Source organism: Periplaneta americana, chromosome 15 (genome assembly GCF_040183065.1).
Source record: "Periplaneta americana isolate PAMFEO1 chromosome 15, P.americana_PAMFEO1_priV1, whole genome shotgun sequence".
Taxonomy (NCBI): domain Eukaryota; kingdom Metazoa; phylum Arthropoda; class Insecta; order Blattodea; family Blattidae; genus Periplaneta; species Periplaneta americana.
The window spans coordinates 162,815,274-162,837,377 of NC_091131.1; the positions used below are offsets into that span (position 1 = coordinate 162,815,274).

Here is a 22,104-nt window from a genome sequence, read left to right on the forward strand (position 1 = left end):
ATAAAATAACATTAAAACGAACACGTAGTAGTCCCAGGATAATGTGAGACAATCATATAATAATAAAACAATCACTGCCACAAGAAATATGTGGCAGTGTTACATAACAACAATCAGTAAAAATCGGATGCATAAGGTCCGATTAATAAAGTGTAATTAAAAGAAAGGTAACTAAAATAATCTCCAGATGTAAAGGGTCTGGAGAAGAAATAACAATGGGCTTAAAGGACAAGGGTCGATTTCTAAAACACGGACGAAATCGTGATTCCGAACCTCGGCTTTTAAACCGCGATAGAGGTCTGAATCCTTATGCGCTTTCTAAAACGAAGTCGAGACGCGGATTGAGAAGAAACCGAGGTTCGTGGGTTTTATATATGGCAACGCAGCTTAGAATCGATTTTTATTCTTGTAAACAGTCGATATTGGAAAGGAATGAACATCGGGATTAATATTTATATTGAATTGCACAAAGTCACATTCTTTTGTTCTCAGTTAACGTATTGTTATATTTACTAATTTACAGAATATATGTGCGTTTAAAATACCAGTATTACTTAATATTTAATAGGGAACGGATTTTTAGGTACCAGAATGATTTTGCCCAAATAATTAGCATAAATTGAGTGTTTAAATTGTAGTTTATCATTTGTTCATAACTACTACCAACATTAACTACCTGAAAACCCGGTTCTAAGGAATTAATTACCTAAATATTAAATGGATTAAAATTTCAATTGAAACTAAAATGTAGCATGGTTCTGTTTTCACATGTACTAGGCTAGTACTGCGTGGAAAGCCCCAGTAGCATAAAACTTAAAATAACAAGATAAAATCACGTTTGCTTTATATTTTTATAGGCCCACATCAATTTCGAGTATTACATAAAATGTCCAAAATTACTGTAAAAACTACGAATTAAGTTAAATAGTCTTATGGGCATTAATTTATAATATAAAATATTAGATCTTACTTCCCTGAAATCAACAAGAAGGTGTATAAAAATTGTCAACTCGCCGCCTCTTGCACTTCGTTGCAGATTATAATTATTTAGCGTTCCTGCTCAATTTTGTGTTGATTCTTTCGAAAATCGAAATATTCGTCTGAAATGACCGTTGTTATATAGTTACAAAGGATTATTCCTGTCACTCATCACTCTAATCCGGGGATTTAATATCCATACAGACAAATTTTCCTTTGGTAATCATCCAGCTGATCTACTGCCTCCATCTTGTATACATGAAGCCGTGGTTTTAAACCTACCCCAGCCGTGGCCTCTGCTTCAGACCATGGCACAGTGGTGTAGAATGCAAATTTAGCGGGACATGTTAATAACTTTTCAGCTGTCTAACAGATTTTTATGAAATTTTACACAGTAGTTACAGGTAGCATATATGTTTTGTATACAAGCTCTGATTACGTTGGTATAAGGGGAACTACTCCTTATAGGGGGGCGCATTTAGACAAAATTAGAAACTTTTCTCCTATCTGACAGATTTTTATGAAATTTTACAAAGCAGTTACAAGTAACATATATGTTTTGTATACAAGCTCTGATTACGTTGGTATAAGGGGAACTACCCCTTATAGGGGGGCGCATTTAGACAAAATTAGAAACTTTTCTCCTATCTGACAGATTTTTATGAAATTTTACAAAGCAGTTACAAGTAACATATATGTTTTGTATACAAGCTCTGATTACGTTGGTATAAGGGGAACTACCCCTTATAGGGGGGCGCATTTAGACAAATTAGAAACTTTTCTCCTATCTGACAGATTTTTATGAAATTTTACAAAGCAGTTACAAGTAACATATATGTTTTGTATACAAGCTCTGATTACGTTGGTATAAGGGGAACTACCCCTTATAGGGGGGCGCATTTAGACAAAATTAGAAACTTTTCTCCTATCTGACAGATTTTTATGAAATTTTACAAAGCAGTTACAAGTAACATATATGTTTTGTATACAAGCTCTGATTACGTTGGTATAAGGGGAACTACCCCTTATAGGGGGGCGCATTTAGACAAAATTAGAAACTTTTCTCCTATCTGACAGATTTTTATGAAATTTTACAAAGTAGTTACAAGTAACATATATGTTTTGTATACAAGCTCTGATTACGTTGGTATAAGGGGAACTACCCCTTATAGGGGGCGCAATTAGACAAAATTAGTAACTTTTCTCCTATTTAACAGATTTTTATGAAATTTTACACAGTAGTTACAAGTAGCATATATGTTTTGTGTACAAGCTCTGATTACGTTGGTATAAGGGGAACTATCCCTTATAGGGGGCGCAATTAGACAAAATTAGTAACTTTTCTCCTATTTAACAGATTTTTATGAAATTTTACAGAGCAGTTACAAGTTACATATATGTTTTGTATAGAAGCTCTGATTACGTTGGTATAAGGGGAACTACCCCTTATAGGGGGGCGCATTTGGACAAAATTAGAAACTTTTCTCCTATCTGACAGATTTTTATGAAATTTTACAAAGCAGTTACAAGTACCATATATGTTTTGTATACAAGCTCTCGTTACGTTGGTATAAGGGGAACTACCCCTTATAGGGGGGCGCATTTAGACAAAATTAGTAACTTTTCTCCTATTTAACAGATTTTTATGAAATTTTAGAAAGTAGTTACAGATAGCATGCATGTTTTGTATACAAGCTCTCGTTACGTTGGTATAAGGGGAACTACCCCTTATAGAGGGGCGCAATTAAACAAAATTAGTAACTTTTGTCCTATTTAACAGATTTTTATGAAATTTTATACAGTAGTTACACTTAGTACATTTGTTTTGTGTACAAACTCTGTTTACGTTGGTATGAGCAGAAGTGCCCCTTACAGGGGGATGCATTTAGACAAAACCTTATGGGGGGGAAGTAACATTTTAGGTACTATTGCACCTTTTGGACACTCGGAAAGCTTATTTGGTTCATAATTAACATGCTGTCGTCTTGAATTCTCTCAATTATACTGTGGAAGCAGATTCGGTTCACAGATATTGAAATAACTGTAACCGAGAAAAATTGCACTACTGCACCTCGAAAGAATAGTGCTCATAATTATTACTTCCGCAAATCTGCGCACGTTAAGACTAGATTTAAAATAGAGGTAAATAGTAGAGGAAGTGAAAAAAAAAAATTCATTTTTGGACGAATCAAAGGGTTTTTTTTTTTCTCTACCTTAGCAAAGTCTGCACTCAATGGTTATATTTATATTTTGTCTCGTGTCCATTCATGCTAATTTGACACGCTATAATAACATTAAATGTAAGACAAACAAACAGTGTTACATACCTAAAGAACTACTTGACATGTTGATACCAAATATGAATGGAATCGACCACTTACAACAGAGTTACAGCACAAGGAAAACGGCAGACTCGCGGCGCTTGCTGAGTAAGAATGCTGGGTGGCGAAATGTGGCATGTTACTGGCTTCTTATCTCGCTATGCAGCCACCTCCGCTGATTAAGATTATCAATTCAGTGTTACTCAGTTATATAGGAAAAATAATTTAAGGGTTTAATTTCATTTTTTTACATGTCATTTTTCTCCATTTGTCCTCCTAAATATGGATTTTAGACCACTGTGCATGGTTTCGAGCCATGACTCAGAAAAATGAAGAAGATCGTTTCATAAATCCAAACGCAGTTTAAAGCCATGGTCGTGGTCTAGACCTCGTTTTAGAAATCGATCCTAAAAGTTATGTAGCACAAGGAGCCACTGCATACTTAGTAATTGACTAGCTCGCTCACCGTGATGGGCAGCATCAGCTCGTGCGTCTCGTTGCCGCGCCACAGCCTGGACTCCGTCGGCAGCGGCGGGATGTCGCAGGACAGCGACTCCAGCTTCTCCTCCAGCCTGGAGGGGATGCGGTGGACGGAAGGCAGCTGTGGGCGCGCGGTCGTGGGGGTCAGCGCCGCCGTGCTCGTCGAAGGCTCCTCCGAGCTGGGGGTCACGCTCGTCCGAGACGTTTGGAAGTCGGCGTCGGCCACGGAGGTGAGCGTCTGCAAGCTCGTGGGCGGCGTCGTGTCGGGCGTCGCGGTCGCCCTCAGCGTGGTCAGCAGCTTGGACGTCGTGGGGCCCAAAACGGCGGCACTGCTTAGCGCGAGCGCGACCAGCAGCTGCAGCACGAGCGCGCTCTGCATCCTGCTCCGAGAGTCTGACGAGTCGCTACTTGATCGCGGTCCTTCAGCCGGTCATCACTCTGCGAGCGAACTTCGCCTCTGCTGTGCTCTGCTCTCCACGGCACTGTGGAAAACAAACAGGGTACATTAAGAAGCTACAAAACAAGCAGTGGCGGCTGGCGGTTTGAAAATATGGTGGTGCACAATGGATATCGGAGAGGAGTTAAACATACTTTACTTTAAAGTTTAAAACTGTGTATACCTGAGGGCTATACATATAAAGCTTATTTATATGCAATTAATAAGTAAAATGACTAAATACAAGCATACTTATTTATACAGAAAGTCCAAAAGTGGACGGGGTAGTGGATGGAGCTCTCTATATTACGATTTAACCTCATGAAAAACATTTCAGCACAGAATCGTCATCAGAATGCTACCAAGTACCAAGTCCAACGTTTTCGTTCATAAAATTCAAACGCAGCTTTCGTAGGCTGTCGGGAGATAGCAACACTTATTGTCAGAACGACAACTCTTACAACTTTAAAGCAAAATACAAGGTCCTTTATGTATTGTGCCGTTTGTGTGCATGCAGATTGAGAAAGTAATATGCGAAATATGCGACTGTTCCTTGCACAAGCTGAATGAATACATTTTTCATGCTTTATTACTTCGGACAAATGTCTAGTTGAAACAGATAATTTCCCAGTGAATTTAGTTTCTTCTGCACTGACGTTGGTGTCCATGTCAGGGAGTGCGACAAACCGTTCTCAATGAGAAAGCAGTAGACCACGCCTCTAACCCCCTGACCCCGCATTAGCCGAACATCTCTATAAACTACCTTCCATAGGTTTTCAACATCTTTGCAAACCAAGAGGCTTGAAGGCTCCTGCAGACGTACAAAACAAGACGCCAGCTGCAGATAGTCATGAATGAAAATTGTAAAAAAAAATATATATATATTTTTTAATAGTAACAAAGCCGGGAGATTAGGAAAATTACTGGGGGGTGTACAAACCTGCAACCCCCTTGAGAAGCCGCCACTGAAAACAAGCAAATGGTAGAAGTATCCACCTAACGCCTAACCCATCATTAAATTTACGCCAGGTCCTCCATTGTATTTCAAGCTTTCCAGACACAAATCTAGCGAATTCGATAAATTCTCGTTAGAAAACAGAAATTTACCTTTCTCTATAAACAAATGTATTTCTCGCCTTGTAAAATATGTGGAGTTTCACAAAGACAAAACTTGTGTCACTAGTTTATTATATTCGTGTGGTTTTACTTTGTTTATAGTTTGTCTTTATTTATTTATTTATTCATTTATATATATATATATATTTAATTATTTATTTATTCTGGTGTAGTTAAGGCCATCAGGCCTTCTCACCCACACCTCCAGACTTTATGTATTATTGTAGTTATATTTCTAGTGGTGTGGAAGGGAATGCCTGATTGCTTTAACTACAGCAGAATAAATAAATAAATAAATAAATAAAAATAAATAAATGAATGCATAAATAAATAAATTAATTAATGATTAAATAAATGAATAAATGAATAAATAAATTAATAAATGAATAAATAAATAAATAAATAAATGAATGAATGAATGAATAAGGAAGTAAATAAGTAAATAAATCTATACTAATAATAAATCTGTAGCCGAAATTTTTCTGGCAATTTTCGATTTTCCGAAAATAATTGGTCCTAACATATATAATTAACCACCCTGAAACCGAAAATCGCTATTTTTTTAATTTTTGTTTGTATGTCTGTCTGTCTGTCTGTCTGTATGTTTGTTACCTTTTCACGCGATAATGGCTGAACGGATTTCGATGAAAATTGGAATATAAATTAAGTTCGTTGTAATTTAGATTTTAGGCTATATGGCATTCAAAATACATTACTTAAAAGGGGGGGTTATAAGGGGGTCTGAATTAAATAAATCGAAATATCTCGCTTATTATTGACTTTTGTGAAATATGTTACATAACAAACGTTTCCTTAACAATAATATGCGATAAGTTTTATTCCTTGAAAATTTTTGATAGGACTGATATTTAATGAGATAAATGAGTTTTAAAATTAAAATAACTGCCATCTAAGGTCGTGTAATGAATTAAAAAACAAATGACTTCGTCTATAAGGGGCCTTGGACAGCAACAATCGAAACCTATGAAAGATAGCCTACAGATAATGTTTCTGAGTTTCTATGAAGTAATATCGGAAGCTAAATTAACCGATTTGTATAATTAATTATTAATTCACCATTGGAAAGTGTAGTTTCTCTAGATGGACATAATGCTATAATGTTATTACAGCAACTTCTGAGTGAATCGAGGACAGGTAAGATTAAAATAGCTTCCTATGCACAGAAAACTTGATAGGCTATTCTGTAATTCGTTTCCTGTATTTCCTAAACTAATTTTTATGACCAAATGAGTGGTCTCTGGATCAAAATGATCGCATTTTAATTCTTTAATTCAATTTAAATTAAGTAACATAATAAACGATTTATCCTTCTATCAAACACGAATGTTCCCTGGATCAAATGTCCTATTTTAATTATATAATTACTTTATATTTATTTCTAACGGGTGCAGCGGAACACACGGGTACGGCTAATAATTAAATAAATAATTAAATAAATCAGTAAATAAATAAATAATTAAATAAATGTGAATAAATAATTAAATAAGTAAATAAATGAATAAGTAAATAAATAAATATGTGAGATATAATTTCTTCATACTTCGAAAATACCGGTACTTGAATATTCCAATCTCAGGGTTGTACATCTTCAGATATTGACTAGTACAGGGCCCGACAGAGGAAGGAATGATTATAGACAGTTATTGGCTCAAGATTCTATATTTTCGAAATGGCATACATGAGAGCAATAAATACATAAGCCTGTAATTTAATTGGACATCCTTGACGTGACCATAATTCATTCACGTACACTGGCATGTCAATTGATGCCCATAGGAGCAAGCGGGCGCTTTAGAGCTCAGGAGAGCCTGAGCGCTGTACAGCGGAAAGGAAAGAGACAGACGAAAGAGGTAGTATTTGCCGCTTGGTCGAGCTATATACAGGGATGGCTAGCACTGATTCAATAGATAAAGGGAAGAGAACTTATTAAAACTGTGTCCATGTTAATTTTTAGATTTGCCTGAGAAGTATAAGTGCATCATAAGAATGTAATTTTAATTTTAATGCTCATTTTTCACAAGACTGATTTTTTTTTATTCAAAAGAAATATTTTTCTCAACTTTTTTTTACAGAAAAGTGAAATTTTCAGATATATGCCTATTTATTTAGTAGCATTACAGAATGTTTTCGTAAATCTAATATACCATAAATAGATTAGATTAGATTAGATTTATTTATTTAACCTGGTAGAGATAAGGCCGTCAGGCCTTCTCTGCCCCTCTACCAGGGGATTACAACTATAACATGAACAATAAGATTACAATTAATATTAAATTTACAATTACAATTACAATAAAAATTAAATTACGACAAGAATACCTGATTAATGAAAGCTAGACATTTTATCATAGAAGTTAAGAACAAAGAATATTTTTGTATTTACTAAATTACAAATTAAACCTACAATAACAAAATTCTATAGTGATGAAATTACCGGATATTGAGATATTTTGTGGTAGATTAAAAGAACTATTTACAAGAAACCATGTCTGAACGAGTCTCAATTACTGACCAAGTGCCTAGTAAGTTTGCGTTTGAATTGAATTTTATTTCGACAGTCCCTGATGCTAGCAGGTAAAGAATTCGAGAGTCTTGGCAGGGCTATTGTGAAAGAGGATGAGTATGAGGAGGTGCGATGGGATGGTATTGTTAGTATTGTTTCATGGCGAGAGCGTGTGTTCAGATTGTGGTGGGAAGAAAGGTAAGTGAAGCGAGACGACAGGTACGAAGGAATAGAAGAGTTCAAGATTTCGAAGAGAAAGAGAAGTGAATGTAAATTTCTTTTCTTATCTAGTTTAAGCCAACCTATTGCTTCCAGGGATGGGGTAATATGATCATATTTACGAACATTGCTTACAAAACGTACACACAAATTATGAGCACGTTGAAGTTTCATTTTGTTGTCGCTGGAAAGGTCAGTCAGTAAAATGTCAGCATAGTCAAAATGGGGAAATACAAGGGTCTGCACAAGGGACTTTTTTAAGCAAGAGGGAAGATGAACATTTATCCTTTTTAGCACATGAATAATAGAATATACTTTTCTGCAGGTTTCTGTGATTTGCATGTCCCAGTTGAGATTATTATCCATGTGAATGCCAAGATTTTTTACCGAAGAACTGAAAGGGATATGCACTGTACTTACTTTAACGGGGGAAATGTCGAGATGCTTTACAGCGTCGGTTTGCCGTTTGTGTCCTAATATGATTGCTTGTGTCTTTCCAGGATTGATATTAAGATGGAATTTCTTTGTCCATGTCACAATCGAGTCAATGTCTTTGTTCAATTTATCTATAGCGTCATTTATTCGATCTAAGCGGGAAGAGATGTAGCATTGAAGGTCGTCAGCATACAAGTGATAGTTACAATGCCTTACATGAGATGTAATATCACTGACATATATCGTGAACAACAATGGTCCGAGTACCGAACCCTGTGGTATACCTGATGTTATGTTAAACCAGGAAGAGCTTCGATTCCCGGATACAACACATTGTTGTCTTTCCCGTAAGTAGGATTCGAACCAACTCACAGCAGTCTCTGACAAATGCAGATTTCTCAATTTATGGGTGAGCAGGTCGAAATTTACAGAGTTGAAAGCTTTGCTAAGGTCAAGAAGTGTTAGTATTGTTACTTTATTAGAGTCGATTGCTTCACGAATGTCTTCTGTCACTTTAAGTAGAGCAGTGCTTGTGTTGTGTCCAGCTCTGAAACCTGACTGATACTTGTCGAATAGTTTGTGTTCGTTCATGTAGTTAGTAATTTGTCTGTGTACGATTCTTTCCAGTGCTTTTGATATGGCTGGCAGGATACTGATTGGTCTATAGTCGTTCGGGTCGGTGGGAACTTTGACTTTTGGAAGAGGAAGAACGAAAGCTTGCTTCCATATTTTAGGGAAAGTTGAAGTGATTAAGGAACTATTGAATATGTGTGCAATTGTAGGTATTACTATGTCTTGTATTTTCTGCATGAGTAATATGCTAATGTTGTCTGGCCCTTGAGCTTTCGTCTTGATGCGTCGGATGGCTTTCATTACGTCAATAGGAGTGACGTCAGTAAAATAGAATTTGTCTCGAGTTGGGGGAGCTGAGTCAGGCAAAACTGTGTCTTGTTTCGTTGTGTTGTTTAAGGTCGGGTCCTTTACAAAGTGTTCGTTCAATCGGTCAAGTGGGATGGGTATGTCTGCTTGTTCACTAGCCCTTCCAAGTCCAATGACCTTCAGATTTTTCCATAATTCGGTAGGGGTTGTGTTGGGCTCTATAAGTTTGTAGGAGTATTTGAGTTTAGCGTTTCTTATTAGTTGAGTCGTTCTGTTTCTTAGGTGTTTATATAAGTTAAAATATTCGTCGTTTTTGTTGCGGGTGTATTTCCTATAGGCTAAGTCTCGTTCAGACATCAGGCTACGTATTTCAGTCGTCATCCAAGGGGCTGGGGTCTTTCTGGTACGTTTGGTCTTTAATGGTGCGTGTTTGTCATAAAGTTGAAGTATTAATGTATTGAATAAGTCTACTTTCTCGTCTACAGTTCGTAATGTCCAGATCATGTGCCATGGAAGTTGCGCAGCGTCTTCTTTCATTGCAATATCATCTATTCTTTTGATATCCCTGTAAGTAATTACTCTACGAGTCGATTTAGGACACTGCAGATTAAACGATAGATAAATGATATCATGCCCTGATAGTCCTGGTGCAGGCAACTGTCCATGCGTCAGTATTTTGTCGGCATTGTTAGTAATTATCAAGTCCAGTAATGTGTCTGTACCTTCCGTATGATGTGTGGGAGCTAGGGGTAGGATTACCATATCAAGGCACTGAAAGAATGATTTAAGTCTTTTAGTCGTACTAGAATGTAAGTCAAGTAAGTTTGAATTGAAGTCACCCATGATTATAACGTTCTCATATTGCGGCGTTACGTTTAGTAAGGCGGTTTCGAAATCATCTACGTCATATATATGTGGGGGTTTATATACGACACACACTAGACATTTTGTAAATAAGGTGCAAATTTCAATGAACATGAACTCGGGTTTGGCAGAGTACTGGCTTGGAGAGTGATGAATAATTTTAGGTCGCAAATCGGATCTAATATAACCAGCCACCCCTCCGCCTCTCTTGCCCTCTCTGTCATTACGGCAAAGCGTATTACTGAAGATAGTGCATTGAAAATTTTGAAAATATTCGCATGGGAATTCTTTGTAAGGAAATGAATTAACAAAGCAACTACTGTTACATCATAAGCAAAAGATACGTGCCCATGTGTTGTAAAAATGTCAGCTCAGCTTCAGCACATTTCGAGAAAATAATTTAATATTCTGATGATAGGAAGTTGCTCACCAATATCACCTTAAAAGCATAATGCGATAAGAGTTTTGTTATGTAATATTAGTTACACTTAAAACATATACAGCACCTAGGTAACTTTGCTTTGTACTATAATATTGTTTTGATTAGTTTATTGATTACTTTTATAAGGCTAATATCAAAATCAATTCCAACTTATCATCTCATACTCAATCTCTTTTTTTGGGATATCACCAGCGAATAGGGATTATAAAGAATGGACACTGAGCGAATTTTCCTGTGTTTTGTTTCTCTGTGCGCCAGCGGCAAGTTCCACTTTCAAGCGCTAGAGGTAGTGTAATCGAGCATACGCTGAGATAATAATTGAAAATAGAGTTAAGGCACAGGATCCAAACATCGCCTACCTTATTGCATAATCCAGTAACGCTTTGCTTCAAATAAATTCAAGTTAACAGCTTTTCCTTATTTCTCAGTGACAAACTAGTTGTAATAATAAAATTTTATATTTCAGATATAATACATTATATTATAAAATAATATAATATATTATAAAATTAAGTATCGAATTCGTTTAATACTTGTATAATAATATAGGTACATGGTTTTACTTCTCGTAAGAGTTTTGTTTTTTTCATTTTCACCCCTATCAAATCATTACATATTTTAATTGTTGTTGGGGTCAACGTCTGAACTCTCATTATAAAGGAACTCTAGAGTCTAGACATTGCAGTTAATGAAGGTTTTTATTATTCTATGGATCCAATTTATTTTATTTGAGTACATAATGTACCCAGATGTATTAATTATGTTATATTTCCGCTGTATCGACTGCTAGCTGGTGTGATGTCAGCGCCAACTCTAGGGAGAAAGCAGAATCTGACGCTTTAGCTGGCTTGAAGGTCATTGAAATCAGTCCAGCTACATCAAAGGCACCGATGCGAAGTGTCCATTCTTTATAATCCCTATTCGCTGATATCACTTTCTTTATGAATGATGTGTTTCATTCATTTAGTACAGTATAGTTGGACTACTATGGAATTTATGTGAATATTCCTTCTTAACTCTTTATTATGTTATTAACTTTTAAAACACAACTGAAATATTAAGAAACTGGTATTAGTACTTTTGTTTTACAGACAATATAGATAATATGAAACAGAAAGAAGCCATATAAAAATAACGACATAAAATTTCACGTTCCGTCTGAAGTTTGTGCACCACTGCTTTTTTAATCCAACAGGCTGCTTATTCATATACACAACCCTTCCTCTTTCTATACTTAGCGCTTGATGCCCGCGCACGACGTCAAGGTGAGAAAAATGCGCTTGGTTTGACATCACTGAAGTACACTACTGCTGCTGAGCGCGTTGGACACCTGGTGGCAGCAAACCAAAGTGCATCAATATTGTCTGGAGCACACACATTCCTTCTCCTCCTGGAGAATTTTGCTTGAATATCAAACCACTCTTCTCGAAGATGGTAACCCATGTTTCAATCGCATAAGCAGATCGGGCGAAATCATTGAGCTGTAAATTACAATCACGATGAAGTTCACACCTAGCTTCCTTGTTATTGTAAAAACTTGTAATTGAAAGAGCATGTGTGAACAGCTCGACTTCTCCATGCTGACTAAATGACTTTGTATTGGCAACAAAATGCGCGCGAAGTTTACTACTATAATTATTGTGCTATAAGAGATACACGTTTCTTAAAATCACCCGTCCCTGTGCCGGACTCTGCAGGCCTATATTTCGATATGAGTGTGGTAAGTGCGTTATTAGAAGACGTAAGAAGTTAGTATTAGTATTATTCACTCATTCATTAATTCATTTAATTATTTATTTATTTATTTATTTAATCTGACAGGATTGAGAGTCAGGGAATGTATATCAAATATGAGGGGTCTTATATACAATAAAAGTGATTTAATACAGTTATATGAACACTTTTTAATGATTAAATAAAATTAATAAAATCGGCTAGAAACCATACTTGTTTCGGAGGAATGCTCCTCCATCTTCAGTGGTAGTACCACGACGCTGGTATGGATGTTCGACCGCGTAACGTAGCTTAAGGAAGGCTTTAATAAAATCGGTTAGAAACCCTACATGTTTCGGAGGAATGCTCCTCCATCTTCAGTGGTAGTACCACGACGCTGGTATGGATGTTCGACCGCGTAACTTAGCTTAAGGAAGACTAATAAAATCGGTTAGAAACCATACATGTTTCGGAGGAATGCTATGGAGGAGCATTCCTCCGAAACATGTATGGTTTCTAACCGATTTTATTAAAAGAGTCGTCCTTAAGCTACGTTACGCGGTCGAACATCCATACCAGCGTCGTGGTACTACCACTGAAGATGGAGGAGCATTCCTCCCAAACATGTATGGTTTCTAACCGATTTTATTAATTTTATTCAATCATTAAAAAGTGTTCATATAACTGTATTAAATCACTTTTATTGTATATAACTATCCTACTCATGAACACTGTTGTATCTGACCTAACTTATGTAATTTAATCATGAGGGGTCTTGTTTTGTTTTTTTATTGTTAACTACAATAGGTTATGCCATCTATACTAATAATAAATCTGTAGCCGAAATTTTTCTAGTAATTTTCGATTTTCCAAAAATAATTGGTCCTAACATATATAATTAACCACCCTTAAACCGAAAATCGCTTTCTTGAAATTTTTGTCTTCTGTCTGTCTGGATGTTTGTTACCTTTTCACACGATAATGGCTGAACGGATTTCGATGAAAATTGGAATATAAATTAAGTTCGTTGTAACTTAGATTTTAGGCTATATAACATTCAAAATACGTTATTTAAAGGGGGGTTATAAGGGGACCTGAATTAAATAAATCAAAATATCTCGCTTATTATTGATTTCTTGAAAAATGTTACATAACAAAAGTCCTTTCCGATAAGTTTTATTCTTTGACAAATTTTGGTAGGACTGATATTTAATGAGATATATGAGTTTTAAAATTAAAATAACTGCCATCTAAGGCGGTGTAATGAAATAAAAAACAACTGTTTTCGTCTATAAGGGGCCTTGGACAACAACAATCGAAAGCTATGAATCATAGCCTACAGAGAACGTTTCTGTGTTTGTATGGAATAATATCGGAAGCTAAATTAACCGATTTGTATAATTAATTATTATTTCACTACTGGAGAGTGTAGTTTCTCTAGATGGACATAATGCTATAATGTTATTACAGTAACTTCTGAGTGAATTGAGGGCAGGTAAGATTAAAATAGCTTCTTATGCACAGAAAACTGATAGGCTATTCTGTATATTCATTTCCTGTATTTTTAAAATAATGTTTATGTACACACTCTTTTTAATCTCAGAGAATTAACGAACAACGAGAGTGGATTGATTTAGTATGCAGTAACGGTATGTTAGCTTAGCAATCCATTATTTTATAATTCAAATTTTAACTATGCTCAATTGAATCGTGTTAAAATACATATTATTAAATGCAAAAAGTTGGGTAATGAGCCAAGCAGATTATGTTGCGCTGTTGTAAAAGTTGTTCCTCCTGAGATTCAAGAGCCCCCATAACAAATTAAAAACTTACTTATCGGCGTACATCCGTTATCAACACACTTTTATATCATACAGGGACATCATTTTATTTTTACTTCAATTTTTACTGTACCTGAGTTTTTTAATGTACTTCACTCCCACCCCTTCTACTAATGAAGTTCCAACTGTTTTCCAGATAGGATCAAGGCAGCTTATAGTAAACAGCACTGAGTTACTGAGTATAGTACATTCCAGAAATATGTTCGCTTTTTCCAGTGACGAAAGAACTTTTAATATTGATTCATATTTTGGCACAGGTACTGTCCGTTTGCCTACGTCGCATCCCGATTTCCCCCACCTGCTTCTGCACGGCCCTCTGTAAAAGCTGGGCTGTCTTAGCTCTTTTCTGAAAACATTGATTTCTGTTAGGAATTGGACGTTTACGTAATGTCATACAACTGTTTAAAATAACTTAAATAAAAGGGCCTCGTTAAGTAATTAACTGTCACGTGATTTCCCTCCTTTCTACGATCCTGCGACATAACCACTTGGACGGACAGTAGATAGTATGTCTGAGTAATTTTATCTATGCGGGTCGGGCAGAAATGAAGATTGAATTTACATTACATAAGGTACTCTTTTATAGAGTAGGTACAGAATTATTTCAACATGAGTTACTAGTACGAAGGACGAAACTGGTAATTGGAATTAGATGCAATAGTCTATAGTGCGATAATATGCACAAAAGAACTGAAGCCTGTAGGCTATCGAAATGAATGGCTACCATCTTCAAAAATGTGTTTAAATATCCATATTATGATTATTTTTCAATTTAACGCCTTTCTCTATATTGTACGCTAATGTGCTGTAGCCAGTATAATATACACTGCATAATGAATACGTTCGCATGGATAGCTCAGTTCGTGAGTAAAAACACTTATTCTTAATACAGTACTGCATTTTGATTAAATAAAAATCCAAATGAAAATTATCGAACTCAAAATAGCGATATTTCCTTGTTTACGTAAATGGATGAACTACTTTTCTTCCCTCCTATACCTAGTCAAGTGATTTGTTTGTGTTTTACGCCAGTATCATCGAACTCCAGTTGTGGAAGGGGGTAGCGAACGGGTTTTCCGGTTCTCTATAGGTATAGCCAGGTTAATATTAAAAATGTTAGTAAAAATAAAATGATGTCCCTGTATAATATAATATAATATAATATAATATAATATAATATAATATAATATAATATAATATGTAATATTATATAATATAATTTAAGTTATTTGAAGGGTTCAGAAGCATAGTAGGCCAAGCGCCATTTACTGAAGACGTAGAAAACAAGGGTTAACATTAAGTTATTACCATAATTCAATGGAAACATAAAGGAGGTATTATAAAGTATACACATTAAATCTAAATGATGTCAGTCTTCATTAACCTATGGTTGCACATAATAAAAATTAAGAAACATTTTAAAGGAATTGTCATTGCACCAAATGAGTGGTCTCTGGTCCAAAATGATCGCATTTTAATTATTTAAATTCAATTTAAATTAAGTAACATATTAAACGATTTATCCTTCTATCAAACACGAATGTTCTATGGATCAAATGTCCTATTTTAATTATGTAATTAGTTTATATTTATTTCTAACGGGCGCAGCGGAGCGCACGGGTACAGCTAGTGGATAAATAAATACTTTTCAGTTTTGCTTCATGGTCAATCTAAACTTGCATTCTGTGTGCATTTAGTGGGCCATGCGTCAGGGAAATAACAACAATGTCTTAAGCTTCATTGCTGATGTTTCTGTGGATATCAAGGATGTCTGTCTTAGTACTTATAACAAACATGAAAAAATACCGAATTATAATCATATCGCATACAAAAATTCAATCGAATGAAATCTGAAAGGTATGAATTGGATTTAAAATAGGCCTATTATTACAAAATTATGCCTTAATTATATTACACGTCTGATTTGATAGGCTAATAAATGTTGCATTAATATTTTTATACAATGTGGTGAATCTGAGCACTTGATGTGCTCGCTTCGCTTCTCCTTTACCGGCCTTGACAATTCATTTTGATCCCTGTGTTAAAACTGTAATCGAGAAAATATGAAATTCCCGCCAGATGGCACTGACTCCCAAGGTTCACTGAGGAATGTGTGTATGGTTGCTTGTACGATTGTAATTAGTAATATTGAGCTTCTTTCTACTGGTATGTGAGTTTATTGTGATATGATTCAAAATGACGTATTTTTGTGTACTATTGTGTACTTCGAATAGAAAAAAAAAGAGTGAAGGAGCAATATCATTCCACGAATTTCCGAGTGACAGGGAAAGATGATTGTATTTCGTGACCATAATATTGTACGAAATGGAAATGTAAAAATTGGAGTTGTATCCTTCGAAGAGGTGGAAAAATTCAAATATTTTATTTTACTTTAGTAGGTTATTTTACGACGCGTAGGTTATTTGGCGTCTGAATGAGATGAAGGTGATAATGCCGGTGAAGTGAGTCCAAGGCCCAACACCGAAAGTTACCCAGCATTTGCTCATATAGGGATGAGGGAAAACCCCGGAAAAAAACCTCAACTAGGTAACTTGCCCCGACCGGGAATCGAACACAGGCCACCTGGCTTCGCGGATAGACGCGCTAACCGTTACTCCACGGTGTGGACAAAAATTCAAATATCTTGGAGCAACAGTGACAAATATAAATGACACTCGGGAGAAAATTAAACGCAAAATAAATATGGGAATGCCTCTTATCATTCGGTTGAGAAGCTTTTGTCATCTAGTCTGCTGTCAAAAAATAGGAAAGTTAGAATTTATAAAAACAGTTATATACCGGTTGTTCTGTATGGTTGTGAAACTTGGACTCTCATTTTGAGAGAGGAACAGACATTACGGGTGTTTCAGAATAAGGTTCTTAGAAAAATATTTGGAGCTAAGAGGGATGGAATTAGAGGAGAATGGAGGAAGTTACATAACGCAGAACTGCACGCATTGTATTCTTCACCTGCCATAATTAGGAACATTAAATCCAGACGTTTGAGATGGACAGGGCATGTAGTAGCCTATGTATGGGCGCATTCAGATATGCATATAGAGTGTTAGTTGGGAGGCCAGAGGAAATAAGACCTTTGGAGAGGCCGAGACGTAGATGGGAGGATAATATTAAAATGGATTTGAGAGCGGTGGGATATGATGATAGGGACTGGATTAATCTTGCACAGGATAGGGACCAATGGCGGGCTCATGTGAGGGCGGCAATAGGGAAGAAGATTATTCTAATAATGGGAAATTTAGACTATTAAAACCAAATGCTGTGCCAACAATATTCCCTCATTATCCTAGGTATAAGTGACAGATATCAGAAGACCATGACGAACAGTTACTAAAACTGATCTCCCTCCACCCAAGAAACGCAAATCTTTGAGTAATATAGGTTTTTCACTATTCGAACAAGATGTTCCAAGTGGCTCAGCATCAGTTAATGACATTCCCTTCTTGCCAGTTGAAAATTACCATAAAGCGACGCAAACAGACGTTGTCAACTTTGTGGAGCTAAAAAATAATTAACAGATTGCATGTAAAAATTACACAACTTAATCAGGTGTTACAAGAGAAGCAAGATGAGATAACGAAAACAACCGAAAAACTCCAACTAATTGAAAGAGATCCGTCACATAAAGAACAAGAAAATGTATGGAAAGAGGCCGATGAAGGCAGTATTCATACAAAATTGATTCTAGATCAGTTGCTTAATCATCGAAAGAGAATACCAAACAAGAATATAATAGAAAATTTGTGTTTAGAAATTGAGCCGTTACTGTGTAGATGCCCTCTCTTGCAATGCCAATTTGTGATGAAGACGGCCAAAACGGACTTGCTAATATCATTACTGTGAAATTTGTTAGTCCGCCTCTAGATAACATTGCAGCAGCTTTAACTGAAAAGCTTGTTCCTTCGAAGAATGCGGCTTATAATCCACTGAGTCGCAAAATCTTGAAACTATGATTCTTGAATCTGCATTATCAAGTGGAATGTATCAGTGCAGTGAGTGAAATTATAAAACCCAGTAGAAGTTATGGTAAATAATTACTCAAGTGATTACTTTGGAACATCGCAGTTTAGCCTAGGGGTGCTACTCAGCCTCTGTCATCATGTTACTTAAACTGAACAGGTTACTATGTGGTACCTTCCCTGCTTTTAAACTCACGCTTTTACCATAATTAACAGAACTAAACATAATACTTATTATTTTCTTATTTATTATTTATAAGTGTTATTATTACTCTTTAATCATTTATTTTAATTCATATTGAGTATTTCTTCTGTGGACACCAGAGCTGGCAGACAGCGTCTCGTGGTGGAATTGAAAAATTATTCAATTTCAAGAAAATATTACTATTGTCAAGGCCGTATACAAAAAAGCGAAGGGAACATCAAGTCGGCCGTGATCTGAACATCTCAAATTAAAAACCAACTTCGATGATAGAGAAGGCCATGACTGATGTTCATACTTACCTGTGTGATTACCTGAAATATTAGTTCATTACTCTTCAACTGCTGGACTTTCGGATATTGAAGTGTTTTATTATTGTGAATTAGTGGCTGCTTCATCTACGATTATGTTAGTAAGGTAAACTTTTGCGTACTTCCTATGAAATCCTTGAATTCGTCATCTCGTTCTTGTGTTAGAGAAAATTTTTTTGGGATGTAACAACATTAACGTTCTTGTCAATTATATAAAATGTCTTACTACTTATTATTATTCTGTGTGATTTTCATCGCCAGTAAGTACTGATTTGCTTGTTTTCGTGTAAATTCTGTGAAGTGATGGCAAAATGTGTGTATAATTTCGTCAAGATTTCCAGTCTTTCCGTAACTAAGGTAAACAATTCAAGTTTAGTACATGTTACATACATACGAAGAGGAGCTTTTACTATCAAGGAATAATGTTTTGCTTATTTTTTTCATTTCCTTTAATGTCTTCTGAAGCTAAGCCATCAACATCATCAGTTTCTTCACCTATATTTGTTGAATGTCAATTATGTGGAAAAACTTTTACTTCTAGAGGCATTAATATTCACTTGGCCCGCAGTCACGATTCTATGCAAGAATCGCTAAATAATATTAATGAAGACATATTATACGATTCAGATCAGAAGAGCGAAGACCCAGTGAATTCACAGATTAACTATAGCTCTAATTTAACCAAAATTAATCACCTTATTGGCGATATTGATAATAATGAATCCTCAACACCCAATTTAATTCAACAGCATACGGAGATGAATGATATTTGCTCTTCCTCTACCACTTCAACTCCTTGCCTGGTTTCAACAGCTCTATGTAAGGCATGTGGCAAATCTTTTTCTCAACGGGGTATCAAACTTCATATTACCCGATGTCATGAATCTTTGAATCATAATCCGACAGTATCGTCTGACATTTCTGTTAATAATTCTCATGTTTTGATCAATTCAATTCTTTCTTCCAATAATATTTCGAAAGGATTCTTTCCATGCCCTATTTGTCCTTCTACAGATGCCAAGACTTTCATATCTGCTAGAGGATTAAAGATTCATTGTTCTCGAGTTCATTCTCAATCTTTTCCTCCGGATTCTTCTACACCTAATTCTATAGATGATTTATATTCTACACTTAGTTTTTACAAGAAAAATGTTAATGTATTACGCCGAATACCTAAAGCGGCCAGTCGCTTAAGTCAACAAACTGATTTTTGTTTATCGCACAATACTACTACCTCTTGGCAAGATTTATTTCTATTCGCATATTTAGCTCTCGAGTTCCTGATCGTTCTGGTAATAAATCTCTAATATCTAAATTAAAGACAATGTGACAAACTTCCCATCCAATCCGCCTCATGTCAGAATTCGTTCATATAAAGGGGATTCTCCTTCTAATCAAATCCGTCGTGTAGAACAGAAAGTTTCGGAAGGAGATATCCGTGGCGCTATTCGCTTCTTATCTTCGGATATGGGAGTTGCAGATCCAACAACTGCTACATATAATGTTTTAAAATCGAAACATCCACCTCCTTCTAGACCTTCCTCCTTCCCCGACATTCCTGATCCTACAGCACCCAGCCTATCAGTCACCAACGAAGACGTCTTGAAATCTCTACAGAACTTTCCACAAGGTTCCGCAGCTGGTATCGATGGTTTACGACCTCAACACCTTAAGGATCTGGTTTCTGTATCTGCAGGTGATTCCAGTAAAAGGCTTCTTTTTTCATTAACCCACCTTTGCAATTTTTTGTTACATGGCGACTTAGATCCTGGAATTTGTACTGTATTGTACGGTGCTGTCCTTATTGCGATCAATAAGAAGGATGGTGGCTTCAGACCTATTGCCATTGGGAATACTTTCCGAAGATTGGTATCCAAAATGGCTTGTGTTAGTGTTAAAGAAGAAATCAGTGCATATTTTAGACCGAATCAATTTGGTTTCGGTTCTCCTCAGGGCTGTGAAAGTATTATTCACTCATTGCGCCCATTCATTTCTGCCAATTCTCACTCTGATAAAATCGTTCTTAAGTTAGATTTCAGAAATGCCTTCAATTGTATTGAAAGAGATAACATGTTGCAAGCTGTCAAACTTAAAATTCCACAACTTTTTTCCTATTTCTGGCAATCAAACAGACACCCTTCTACTTTATTTTTTGGTTCTGATACAATTATGTCTCAATCAGGTTGTAACAAGGGGATCCGGCTGGCCCTTTACTTTTTAGTCTAACAATTCATCCCCTTATTAAGGATCTTATTAGTGATCTCAACCTTTTTTACTTAGATGATGGTTGCTTAAGTGGGGCCCCTTCTGATGTTTTACAAGACCTTAGTAAAATAATTCCACTCGGTTCAACTATAGGGTTAGAACTTAATCCTGATAAATGTGAAATTTATTTTTGTTCTAAGTTTAATCAATCTGTTTTCTCTTTTTTTCAAAAACTTGCTCCGGTTATTTTACTAATGTCAAAATCCACTTTAACAATTCTTGGATCTCCCGTCTTTTTGGAAGCTGCCGATCACATCGCTGAACAAAAACTAATTTCTTTGCAATATTTCATCGATCTTTTAAAACCAATACATCCTCATATTTCTTATTATCTTCTTAAAATTGTTTTCTAATCCCCAAGATGACTTACTTTATGCGTACTACTCCTTTATGGCTTCTTCCATCTTTCCTACATAAAACTGATGCTCTTTTTCGATCCAGTTTGGAAATGATCCTAAATATATGTTTTACCGATACTAGTTGGACTGAAGCCTCTCTCCCAATTCAATTTGGTGGTGTGGGCATTCGGAAACTTTCTGACGTTTGTATACCTGCTTTTCTTTCTTCTGCCTTTGGAGTTTTCCGTTGCATCAAATCGCTCTTTCCTTTATACAGTGATGCAACTGAAATCTGTCATGTGCGTGATGCTCTGACTAGTTAGTATACTTCCTCACAAACCACTCATCCTCCTGCCCATCCTGAATTTCAAAAGCAGTGGGATGTTATCTGTTCCCAAAAAAATTTAGACAAACTCCTTCCTCCTTTCAAATCCGAACAAGACATTGCACGTCTCCTAGCTCTTCAAGAGAGTGAGTCTGGAGCTTGGTTACACGCATTACCTTCTCCTCACATCGGCACTCTAATAGATAATACATCCTTTAAAATCGCAATGGCTTTACGCCTTGGGTGTAAACTCTGCCAGCCACACCAATGCATTTGCGGGGGAATTGCTGATATTTACGGTCATCATGCACTTAGTTGTGCGAGGAGCAAGGGTCGCATTCCCAGACATACATCACTCAATGATATCATTAAAAGATCTCTGACTTCTTGTGGCATCCCGTCTCTTTTGGAACCACCAGGTACTAGTCGCGCGGATGG

The 22,104-nt window shown here is 36.1% G+C and overlaps 1 protein-coding gene across 4 annotated transcripts in view; it reads right to left on the reverse strand.

Annotated features, from left to right (window-relative positions):
- The window catches only part of wry (weary), a 1,511,805-nt gene that overhangs the window by 1,074,826 nt on the left and 414,875 nt on the right, over positions 1-22,104 (reverse strand). For all 4 annotated transcript variants that reach the window (XM_069848455.1, XM_069848453.1, XM_069848454.1 and 1 more), the window contains one exon: positions 3,766-4,261. In XM_069848455.1, the coding sequence (XP_069704556.1) occupies positions 3,766-4,158 (393 nt within the window). In that variant the 5' untranslated portion in view covers positions 4,159-4,261. The remainder of the gene's footprint in view (positions 1-3,765; positions 4,262-22,104) is intronic.